We start from the raw sequence: 12,963 nt of genomic DNA on the forward strand, positions 1-12,963 counted from the left end.
TCAGGGGGCTGAACAAGCCAAAGGGTTAATTAAACAAAGAATAGAAGACATAGGGTGCCAATCTGACATCTCTAGTGCATCTAAAATGGGAGTGCTGATAAATGATAAAGGTACCATTGAGCCAGCCAAGTATCTGGCCTCTGTGGAAGTAAACAATTTCAGAAGGGCATTTTTTTGGCCAGATGTTCTGCTTTTCTATCGGCGGTTGTTGAGGGTAGGTACAACAAAGTCCCCTATGCAGAAAGGCTATGTCCATGCCCTTTGGGAGAGGTAGAGTCTGCATGTTCTTCAGTTGCCCATTCTACGGAGAGGTTCATTTAAAAATTATTACTCCACTATTAGACAGGATGCCAAGTAATATAACTACAAATAAAGCAAAGCTCTGCTGGCTCTTAGCCGATAAAAACCACATGATCACATGGCAAGTAGCTAGATTCTGTACATTAATTTTTAAATGGCGTGAAATGTATTTTAAAAGTTCTTAAATAACCAATGGTTTTTCTTTTTATTGATAAGTGGTTTCGTAACATAATTTTTGTATATTGGTCTTGGTCTTGGTATAAGTTTCATTGCTGTTTGTTTTTGCAAGGAGGAGAGGGCATCTAATGAAAACTGTTTTTATGAACTTTGAGATTACTGTGATTCAGTTATTGATCTGAAACTGGATTTAATTTTGCTTCTTACTATCTTCATTTCTTTGAACCATGGTTACATACTCTTCTCGGAATTTAAACTGTCCAGTAGGAGTATTTGGAGCTGGAAGATGAGGCACAAATGAAGAAATTAAAAAACGGAGGAGAGAGGAATGAAATAAGCCTCTTTGGGTCCCCATTGGAGAGAAAGGCAAGGTATACTTGAAGTAAGTAAATAAGTAAATGTAATATTTATTGAATAGTGATCCAACAGTTGGTGTCTGAAAATATTTGAAACGAGATGCTATTTCTACTTCACCACCTCACTGATGCTTAAAATCATAACTGTACACTGGACAATAGAAAAGAGAATGAATACAGTAGCACCTATACAACTAACAAAATTAGTGGTAGGATATGAGCTTTCATGAGTTACAGCTCACTTCTTTTCTACTGCCACAGACAGACAAACAAGGCTACCCATCTTGACCTGTATATTGGACACTACTTCAATTTTGATTATCCTAATTTGAGACAAATCTTTGAAAGAAAGCAACTCAAATGCAATTTCATGCAAAGTAACAGGGTACAGGTGTTTCCAACTGATGGCAGTTTCATTTTAGAACCTTTGTATGAAGTCCACTATGTGTTTCATTGCATGTTCTGCCTCTTTGTACTGAAAGAACATCAAATCATTATTGAACATAATTCCATGAAATCCTTTCTTTAGGTGAAGCCAAGTCACCGGCACACCGTTATCCTCTAGCCGTTTCTTGTACAATAGTCCGTCATCTCGAAGTACGTCATATTCACAAGTCAAAAGGAAAGTCTCAGGGAGCTGTCGTACAATGTCATCTTCAGCTAAAAGCGGACAAAATGTTGGCTGAAGAGATAATTCAGCTATTTTGTAAAGCTTTTTTGAAAATGGAGCAGGAACTATTGGCACATAGCCTCTTTTCTTAAACTCATCTGGAATGTTATCAGCACTAATCCATTTTCTGTATTTCACTGCTATATCATCAGGAACGTGGGCATTCTTCATCACTCCCTTGATATCGACCATCTCTCCAGTCATGAACCGTACAGCAAGTTTGATAGCTCGTTCACGACACAAGATGGGAGCAAAGCGGTTTTGCTGATACGAAGGCAACATAACATCTAATGTTTGGAAGAATGGATAAATCAGCAACTGCGCTTGAATTTTTGGGATATCTTTCCTAGGTAACAGATTCTGAGAAACCAAAGAAACAAGTGTTCCTCCACTACTATCCCCTGCAAGGATAATGCGGTTGGGGTCCACTCCATAATTCCTTGCTTCTTTTAGAAGATATACTACAGCTGACAAGCAATCTTCAAGCTGTGCAGGATGCGAGTGCTCTGGACCTAAACGAAACCTGAAAAATCAACAACAAAAAGAGATGTCAGACATTATTGCAGAACATAATACGAAATGAGCAAAAAAATGCTGGATTAAAATAACCATCCTGTCTTTCCTGAATTTTCATTGCCATTTTAAATTTTTTTTAATTAAAGAGGTTACAGATTTTCCTGCTACTTCAGAAGACATAGTGTCTTGGTGGCATTTTCCTAGCATTTCTTGAAGATGGTTAGAATAACAGAGATATCTCCTCCTTCTCTCCAAGAAAGTAATAACTCCTTACATTATCTTAACAACCAAGCAGCCTGGACCTGAGGATACTTAAATTCAGAAACCGGGACCATGAACAGAAAAGATAGATCTTCTTACTTGCCTAAAAAACACCCCAGGTTTGCAGAAATTTGTGCAAACCAAAAGTTGTGTAGTGTACTGGTTAGAGTTTTGGAGTAGGATCCGGGAGAATCAGATTCATATCATCACTCTGCTAAGGAAGCTGAACTGGGTGACCTTAAGCCAGTTCAACACATTCAGCCTAACCTACCATACAGAGTTGTTGTAAAAATGGAGGCAAGAAGAATGCTGCTTTGGGGTTCCATTGTGAAGAAAGTAGTATATAAATTACATAAATAAATAATACATGCAAATGAAGATGAGGGATACAAAAAAGGTGAGTTGCTTAGTGGATTTGAAAGAGAGAAGGAAGTAGGGAAAAGTGAGCATATGAGGGCTGCCAGGAGGAGGGAAAGAAGGGGACGCAGAGGGGAGTGAAGTACCTGTTGAAAGTCCTTGCAGGATCCCCACCACACAATTGCCCAGTACAGCCACTACCATGGAACTGGACCATAGAGGAGAGGCTACCAGCTGTGAGTAAGGAAAGCGGAAGACAACGGTAGACAAAGAGAAAGAGAGAGGGAAACAGGAAAAGGGAAGAGGGTATGGGGTCAGCCAGGGAAGGGAAATTCTTCTTGTTATATTGAATTCTCAACCTGGCAAAATCTGTGGATACTTAAATCCAGAAATTGGGGCCATGAACAGACCAAACAGACCTTTACAGAAACCCAAGAAGAACTCCTGGTTTACAGAAAAATCTGAATTAAAGAAAATATTGGGGCAGGCCTTTTTTTCTGTGTCAGTACATGCTGGCATGGCATGCTGGTGCCTCTTTTGGCCAGTGGGCCTGGCCCAGTGATTAGAGCTGATGCCATACTGCTTCGCTGCACCCACTGTCCGATCTCTACTTAGATGCCACCTCTTTGCTCTCTGCACTTTACTCACCTTGGAGCAGGGAAGGAGGCATAAAAGTGATGACCAGACCAGCCAACCAAAGCTGGCACTGGCAGCTGAACACCCATCCAAGTGGACCTCCTACTGGTGTCCTGCAGTGCCTTTACTGCCCCACCCAAAGATAGGTGGTAGCAGCAATTTTAGGGACAGATGCTTCAGCGGAGGACTTTCCCTGGGCAGCTTCTGATTTCAGTCCTGCAAAAAGTATGGAGCGACACCAACATTGCCAGTACAAAACAATCCCACTCACCCAATATTCACAACCATCGTCTCACTTCTTAGGGCTAATCTACGGCATACAGCTGCATAAGCTCCTGGAAAGTTAAAAAAAATCCTTCAGTACAGAAATTCTTTATACAGCTCAATCATTTCTATTCTGTTTTCTTGAGCGAATAAAACAAAGAATTTCGTAACTTGTGGGTAAAGAAAACTGATTTATTTATTTGGATTCTTTCTTCACAGACCCTGCCTGAGGTGGTTTACAAAGTACAACATAGTAAAAAATGTAACACCCTATAAATTCTAACAATTGAAAAACTATCAAAATCAAGCCTTAATATTCCAGAAAGAGCATAACACAGCCTAAAACAGATATGACTTTAAAATGAGTCTTGTTTAAAAAAAAACCCTCTCAGGCAAAGAAGAGTGTCAGATGAGGTGATGGTGATGAAGATGATGGTGATAATATTGATTAGGACAAAAACAAGAGGGAAAAAAACCAGCCTGATAAACAAGTCAGGAACCTAGAGACCTAGTAACATCAGTTACACAGAGTCACACAATTGCTGGCACATATACAAGAACCAAGTCACAAAATTGATTGCACATCTACAGTGACCAAGTGCGGTTTGGTCCTGTGGGCCTTCCTCAGTGGTCTAATTTATTACACACACACAAAATTCATGGCTCATAAAAGATGTTGCTGGTTCAGGCCAGGTAGTTTAAATATGGAACATTTTTATAGCCTCCAATATAAGTCACCTGTATATGTGCAATTAATCTTGTGACTTGGTTCTTGTATATGTGCCAACAATTTTGTAACAGATGTTACTAGGTCTCTGGGTTTTTAACTTTGTTCCATGTTTTTAATCATTTATGCGTGGTGCGGTAAATATTTATATCTGGGGAGGATCTGGGCCTGGCTGGAGTGTGCAATTGCCCCCCCCCCCGCTCCTGGGAGCCCTGCTGGGGGGCGGCATCTCCTACACAATGATGTCACTCCCCAGAATTGATGTCATTGTGTGGTCCTGGGATGGAGCGCCACCTCCTGCCAGGAGTTGCTCTACCTCTAGTTCCAGGAAAAAAACCCTGTTACACACTACACCACTTTTTACCTAAAAAGGAAAATCTTGGCATAAAAAGTCTGTAAAATCAACTAAAGATTGAATTCTTTAAAATGCTCAGCAACTCTTAGCTGCTTCTGAGCTTGCTTATGGACCCTGTAAGATCCTTTGTTTTTACTGTGGTGCCTTTAGCATGCTGAACTGCAGCACGCTGAGCATGGTGCATATGTTGGCCTCTGTGGTGTAAATAGTGAACATTGGTCTCATTCAAACAGCCAAACCCTGGATGAATCATCTATACCTCTTTCCCCTTAGCTCTATGATCTTCCTAAACTCGGATGGGAGAGGAAACTTGGACGGAGATGGAGGGAGTTTGAATGGAGATTTAAGCCTGCTCCTGCCATGCTCCTGAGGGTGTGTTCTAGCCTTTCCCCGTTCACTCTAGCTGCTACTTTATGTGTTAGAGCAGTGATCTCCAAAGGTACCTGTGGGTTTTATGGCTGATGTGTTTCATGGTGCCTGCTTCCTTCTTTTCCAAAGCAAAGAGCCAATCCTGGGTTTCTTCATTCCCCCTGGGTTTCCTCCAGGAGGCATGACCTTTATGCCTCCAAGGAACCACCCATTTGGAAACTGCTGTGTGTCAACCATAGGAAAATGCTTAATTTGGAACCTCCCGACATTTTGTGGAACCTCCCAACATTTTTATGATTTGACCCAGCCTCCATGGATCCCTTTTGTTGTGGTGTTTACTACTTGTTCTCAAAATCCCCAAAGCTATCTCAGGATCAAGAAGTTGGGGGATCCCATGAGAAGATCGATCTCAATGACGTCATTGTCTCCAACAAAGCCTTGAACAAATTTCTCTAACAATACCGCATATTCCCACAAATACATAATGAAAAGTATTAAATGTCTTACTAATGGTCCCAATCATGGCAACACCTCCATGGATGTAGATCACACATCTTCTTGGCTCAGTGTAGGAATGTTTTGGTTCATATATTCTCACAGGCACATTACCAAAGCGTTCGTCCCTGATGTGGAGATTCCGGTCGGTTTGTAGAGCACATAACATTACTGACAGTCTTACAAATTTGATTTGGCTGCATATTCCTAATGTCTCCAAAACAGATCCCTGTTTCACAGAGAGAGTGGGAGAAATAGCAGAAGTTAGCACAACAATAATCACAGTTAATTTTACAGAGGACGTTTATATACTTTTTTTTGTTTACAATTATTTAGAAGAGAACATAGTTTCAGAGGGATAGTCATGACAGGCTGTAGTAGAAAAGCAAGATTTGGCTCCGCGATCATCGTATTTTTAGAATGAGAGCCTCTCTTGGCCACCGTGAGGTCAGTCATGTTAACAGCGTTCTGCTATCCCTAGCAGTTTGTCACTTGTGCAAGAACTGCTTGTGCAACAAGATCTTAACTGGGTTATGTGGTAAATGAGCACTTAGGTGTTGTCGCTGCTTATGCACTTGCACTGCCCAATGAACTAAGGATGTCAAAGAGTCTGGTTGGGTCACACTTAGGATGGATTACACTGCCTGTTAAAATATGCATTTTAAAATTTATCCTCTTCCCCAAAAAAGAGTTCAGCTGCTTTTCCCTTTAATTTTCAGTGCAGACTTTGTGTGCCAACTAAAAAAAATCCTGATATGTATCAATATAGCTGATCCTCAACATGACCCCATCTATGGATACTTAAACCCAGAGCCTGGGGCCATGGGCCATGGACAAACAAGGAAGATCCTCCTACAAACCTGTACTGGATATCAAAAACCTTAATTACAAAAACTGAGGAAGCAGAGATTTTCCCAAAGACTCTAGCAGATCATAATCCAACTGAGCTAACATGAAAGTACAGGAGTAAGAGAGAAAGAAGATGGAGATTAAGTGATACATTATTGCTATGAGATGAAGTAATAAAAAATGTAAGAAAGATCTGATAGAATATTTTAAGATGAACAGTACAACTGACACTACTACAACAATGATATGGGAGGCCAGTAAAGCTTATATCAGAGGAACTTTATTGGCAATAGCTGTGAAGATGAAAAACAAGAAGCAAAAGTCCATAAAGAAAATAACGGATAAATTGAAGCTATTAGAACAAGACCATAAGGTTACTGGCAACAAGAAAAAAATGAAGGAAATTAAACAATTAAAAAATCAATGGCACTTATTAGACGTAGAAGAAACGCAGAAGAACTGAAATATTTAAAACAAGGACATTTTGAATTTGCAAATAAACCTGGAAGATTTTAACAGCTCAATCTTGAGGGCCGTCTGGTGCAGTCGCCCACAAGTTGCATAACTGCAGCACCGCTTGGTCGCTCTCAAAGCACTTCCATGGGAGAACTGTGCTGGCGAGCTGAGCCCGGTAAGGCACAGCTAGGAGAAAATGCTCTGCAGTTGCCCAGGAAATGCTGGCAAAATCCACCAATTGCAAGGCAGCTGTAGTTGACAGTGTCATGAGATGCAGGGAAAGACATAGCCAGTGAGTGAGCCAGGCTGCTTTTCCCTGTCACTAGCTGTCAATGCCATTTCCCTGCCTCGCCTTTCAGGTGTCTTCTGTTGCCTGTCATTCTCAGGCTCAGCCCAGGTCACAGGTATGATTGTGCTTACATGATTCCTGTGCTTCATGTTATTACTAAGTGCTGAAAGTACATTTCCTCTGGCTTGCCAAAGCCGTTAGCCTTGAATCTCAAACCCGTGGAGGGAAAATATGCAAGCAAAGTATTTGTTCTCGCTGTTATCTATACACCTCTTTGAACATTTCTCCTTATGCCTGGGAGATGAATCATGGGTCATGAATCATAGAATCACAAGGTTGGAAGGTATCTCTAGGGTCATCTAGTCCAACCCCCTGCAAAATAAAGGACATTCCCCAACCCCGCCCCCCTTACACACACAGTGACCATTACTCCATACCCAGAAGATGGCAAAACTCCATTAGGATACCTAGCCAAACTGGCCAGGGGGGAAATTGCTACCTGACCTCAAGGCAGGGAGTGGCAGGGAAAAGCATAGCCAGTAAGTGGGCTGGGTTGCTTTTTCCTGTCACCAGCTGCCAATAACATTACCCTGCCCTGCGAAGAGTGGGTGCTCAGAGCAGGAAGATCCTTGCAATCAGGCTTGCTGCACCCCAACAGAGATGCCTGCCCTGTAGGGGCATGTTGAATTTGCAGACAGGGCACCTGTCCATCTGCTTGCCCAACCCCCATTTCCAACAAGGACCAGATTGGCAGCTGAAGCTCTACTCACTTGCAAACTACACCACCGCTGCTCCAAGAAGTATTCACCCTCTCCTTGAAAATCAAGACCAAAAAGGCAGTGGGGCCCAGCAAGTGTCACACATACAGCCCCTGGCACTCAGAATTAGCACCCCCCTCTCAAATCTTAGAGAGGCAGCTCCATAGAGGTGAAGGGGGCATGTTCTGGTACGAATGGCAGGAATGCCCATTGGAAACCCAGGGAGAAGCTGGAAGGCCCATTGGATGTGATGGGAACGACAAATGGCCATCGATTCATGGCAGCTCCATTGAAATTTATCAACACATTGCAAAGATCTGAGGAGAACATGGGGTAGACCCTGAGACACATGCCCTGGTTCTGAGGTGACCTCCCCCCCCTCCCGAGTGGAATGATGGTCTGCGGGACCAGAAAAATTGCTCCAGGGGCTGTCATCTTATTCCCTGCACCAGATCCCCAAAGTCCATCCCTGCTTTCACTAACAGGAAAAGGGAGGGTGGTCTGACCTCGTGGGGGAGGAGCCCCTGAGGTCCCAGTACATCACTCTACACACATCAGTTTCAGCATCAACCTCACTCTAACCCAGGGGCAAGTCCCACCCCACTGCCTGCAGTGAAATTGAGGGAGGGAAGTGGAAGGAAAGCTGTACAGGGCTGGAGCCTCCAAGGTGCCAGTGGACACCTGCTTCTTTCAGCAGCAGAGCCACAAAAAGGCACAGAGGCACCTGGAGCCTCTGTGTGGCCACCCCATCTGTCCCAGCCCAGAGCCACTTATAGCAAAAGTGTGATTTGAACAAGAACCTCCTGCAGCAACTTTGCTTAGAAAGGGTGTTGATATGAGAAAGGAACTTTAGACTTACCATGAAGGTTCCTCCTATTTGAAATCGAGAGGATATCCTGATGCTTGGGGTACTCCTCCTCCCATGATCCCTGGAGGCAGGATATTAGGTCTAATTTGGAAGTGGAGGGGGGGGGCTACATTTATGCACAGGCAAGCAAACAGACAGGGGAGGCGTTGTTGTTCGACACAGACTTTATTGATCTGCCAAAAGTGAAGAGGATGTCTCCACACATGTTGCCAACTTCCCTCGCCCACGAAGGGAGCTCTGCTTGTTAGCATGGCAATGCAGGCCAGGAGAGACATTTCTTACACTGCTTTCTCAAGAGCAGGGTTGATTTGCGGGCTGCCTGGGAAACCACTCCTGGGGCTGGCTTGGATGGCAATTGAAAAGGATTACTGGGTGCTAGAGCAGCTGTGCTCCTCGGTCTCCCTGAACTTGGCTAGTAGTTGTTAGTCAGACATTCTGGTCTTAACTCTCCTCCCTTGTTTGAGTATAAACAACTCCCCTCTTACTTCTCCCAGCACACTCTTGCCCTGTCACCACAGGCATCCTATCCCACCTCATACCCTGTGTCCATGGCAAGGGATTCTCGGGCACAGCCTCCATCTTCCTTCTTATTTATCTGAGGTCATGGCCACCCTGGCCAGAGGCTATGTCGTGTGCCCAGGAAGCAGATTGACCATGTGGAAGGGGGCTCAGCTGCTGCACAGGCATAAGCAGACTGGTCCTCATGGTAGTCAGCATTCAATGCTCTGTTAGGCCACTTAGGAGCAGGAGGCGGATGAGTTTTCCCATACAAAGGGTGCCTATTGGATATGTCACTGTTTTTCACAGAGTAACTTTCTACCACTTCTGGGTAGTTGGTTGCCACTTCATAGTTGGCTACCTGAGCACTTTTGCCCCGTCCCTCAGCATTGTGCTGCCCTTTTATGTTTATGTTAAAATGTATATGTCTAGTTTGTTTTATGTAGATAAATGTAGCAGTAGATGATAGTAGATGTATAATTAAGGTTTTTGTGAGTTTACTAACTGAAATAAACATTTATTTAAAAAAATAAAACAAAACAAGATAAAATAGAAAATTTCTGCTACCATTCCCCACTGTATCTCTTTCCTGCCATGTTCTAACTATCGTTCATTATTGTATTTGCTCAATTAATGTCCTAGCTGTTGATTATATTGTTTTATTGCATTATATTCAGCAATCCAAATTGGATTTCAGTGAGAAAGGCATGCAAGTCTATAGTTGAGCAAAACTGGACTAACAACATCCAAGCAAAAGAAAATGATAGTTGTTGTAGATTTTCCTTGCTGTATGGCCGTGGTCTTGACATTGTAGTTCCTGACGTTTCACCAGCAGCTGTGACTGGCATCTTCAGAGGTGTAGCACTGAAAGACAGAGATCTCTCAGAGCAGAACCACAAGTGACAAAAGGCACAGATTGGACACTTGTCAGCTTCCCTCAAGTTTTGATGGGAAATGTAGGCATCTTGGTCTCGCAGCTTCGCTCTCTGTCAACTGTCACTTGTCCAACATTCCGCCAAGCTGCCTACATTTCCCATCAAAACTTGAGGGAAGCTGACAAGTGTCCAATCTGTGCCTTTTGTCACTTGTGGTTCTGCTATCAGTGTCAATGTGTGGAGATGATAGCAGGTAATTTATATCTATTCAGGAAGGAGGGTTTGGGCTGAGTCATCCTGTAGGAGTTTCCTAGGTTTTGGCATGCTAATGGGAGGGAAGCTTCACTGTATCCTGAGGAGGTTCTTTTGCGTATGGATTGGTGGTTGATATGCTAATCTTATCTGCAGGGCTATTGTAAGATGTAGAGTATCTTGTTAGTCTGGTGTTTTCAGGACTGGAAACCACGCCCTATTCATTCTTAAACTCTCTTCTTTCCTGTTGAAATTGTGCTTATGCTTATGAATTTCAATGGCTTCCCTGTGTAATCTGACAAAGTAGTTGGATGTGTTGTCCAGTATTTTAGTGTCCTGGAATAAGATATTGTGTCCTCTATGAGTTAGGCTATGTTCAGCCACTGCTGATTTTTCAGGTTGGCCAAATCTGCAATGTCTTTTATGTTCTTTTATTCTTGTCTGACTGCTATGCTATGTGGTCCTGATATAAACTTGTCCACAGCTGCAGGGTATGTGGTATACTCCTGCAGAGGTGACGGGGTCTCTACTGTCTTTTGCTGATCGTAGCATCTGTTGTATTTTTCTGGTGGATCTGAATACTGTTTGTACGTTGTGCTTTTTCATAAGTTTTTCCACTTGATCAGTGATGGATTGGTGGTTGATATGCAGATAAGATTAGCTTATCAACCACCAATCCATATTTATTTATTTATTTATTCAATTTATATACCGCCCATCCCAGGGGCTCTGGGCGGTGAACAGTTAAAATTGATAAAAACAAAAACTAAAATCAATATACAAATAATAAAACAAATTAACAAGGTGCAGTGGTGGGGAGAACCTTCCCCACCCCAAAGGTGCAAAAAAACCTCCTCAAGATACAGTGAAGCTTCCCTCCATTAACATTCCACACCTTGGGAAACTCTTACAGGATGACTCAGCCCATACCCACCTTCCTGAGTAGATATAAATTACCTGCTAAAAACTTCTCCATACTTTGACACTGAGAGATCTCAGTCTTTTGGTGCTACACCTCTGAAGATGCCAGTCACAGCTGCTGGCAAAACATCAGGAACTACAATGCCAAGACCATGGCCATACAGCCTGGAAAATCTACAACATCTAATGTTTTCCGGCAGTGAAAGCCTTCGACAATATAAAAGAAAATGAGTCACACATTTCTCTTCTCATCTTAGATCTAAAACTTACCTCCCTTGATGGTCAGTTAGGAAATAGGTAGCATAATCTTTAGGATTTCCTATTTCTGTCCCTGCTCTGTTCGTGTTTCTTTGCCATTCTTTGGGCAGTCTTCTTTGAGGTCTGACTCACCTCTATCCTCAAACAGGGATCTATATAACCTATAAGATCACTCCATCCTGCCTGATGGAAAATTGCCAGCCAGCTCCCAGAAGGTCTTTGAAACCTTCGTTGGCTCCTGGAACCCCAGGAGAGAGTCTTTGTTGATCTGGCAAACCCCATCTGACATCCTGCTGCTGGAAGTTGAGTAGAAATCAGAGATTTTGCTCATGTGTAAGGTAGTTGTCATTTTGCCACTGAGCAATCAACTTCAACATATGTCTGACAACATTGCATATTTTTACCCTGAAATCTGGGGAGAAGTGACCATTCACCAATCGCCACCATTTTTTTCTGTTTAAAAGAGGAGGAAAAGATCCAAACTGGGATCCTTTGTGGTGGTTGTGAACGAGGTCTCTTTCACTGATGTTGGAACACGTCTTCCGCTTAGGACCTAAGGTCCTGAGAAAATTGAGGAGCTCTTTTCACTTCTCTAACTTCAGGTAAGCAGAGTGATATGGTGACTGCAGTTTTAGGTTTGGACTTAGCAATGCAGGAGTTTCCACTGGCTGAACTTGGGCCAGGAATGGACTGGGCAAGCCAAGCTGAGAGGCCCCTGCTGTAGTACAAGCTAGAACTGCCACTCAGCTCAACAGGCATTAGCTCACCCCCTACTTCACACACTCACACCCCTCCGTCAACTGGAAGCAGCGCAGGAGGAGACAATTTTGGGGCTGACCCCAACTGCCGTTGCAGGTGAGGAGTCTCAGCCACGTGTTGCCAGAGGGTTGGGCTAGGCTCTGCTTGCTCCTAGCCATCTGTGGCCCATAGGTCAATGACCCATCAGGAAATTCCCCTGTAAATTAAACAGCCAATCCATCCCTCCTTTGGATCTTTGTCTTTCTCCATCTCAACAGCTGTGGCGATAAGACAGAAGTGAAGTCGCTTGTTAAAAAAAAATCAAGTTTTAATAAAGGAGACCTAATCCCACTTTCCCCAAACTGGCAACAATGGTATCTATGAATTATGACATCTATACTAAAATGAAACTTCCTGTTCTCTCTTTCAACATTTGCCAGTACTAGGAAATCTTGGAAATGGAACTCCATAAAATCTGATTCACTTACCAATAAAAAAAATGCATCAATATAGACGGCAGCCAAAGCATATTTGCAGGATTCAAAGATTCCCACAGGGATACCCACTCTTCGGAAAGAAAGATAACGCCAAAATACAAAGCTGAGAGCCAGATAGATCATGAGGACAAGAGACAAATTCATTTTCTTCCCAGAGAGGTGACATGGAGTGACTGATGGCTTTTAAAGAATATATGTATTTAAAGGTCTTGCTGTTTAAA

General features: G+C 43.0%; 1 protein-coding gene across 1 annotated transcript; it reads right to left on the reverse strand.

The window, feature by feature from the left end:
• Positions 1-905: 905 nt before the first annotated feature.
• LOC129344923 (arylacetamide deacetylase-like 4) lies at positions 906-12,904 on the reverse strand. The gene is made up of 4 exons (XM_055001839.1): positions 12,734-12,904; positions 5,496-5,712; positions 3,545-3,608; positions 906-2,026 (listed from the first exon to the last, which is right to left on the reverse strand). Exons 1-4 carry the CDS (start codon positions 12,884-12,886, stop codon positions 1,252-1,254), a joined length of 1,209 nt encoding a protein of 402 aa, XP_054857814.1. The 5' UTR covers positions 12,887-12,904; the 3' UTR covers positions 906-1,251.
• Positions 12,905-12,963: the final 59 nt, after the last annotated feature.

Source organism: Eublepharis macularius, chromosome 17 (genome assembly GCF_028583425.1).
Source record: "Eublepharis macularius isolate TG4126 chromosome 17, MPM_Emac_v1.0, whole genome shotgun sequence".
NCBI lineage: Eukaryota > Metazoa > Chordata > Lepidosauria > Squamata > Eublepharidae > Eublepharis > Eublepharis macularius.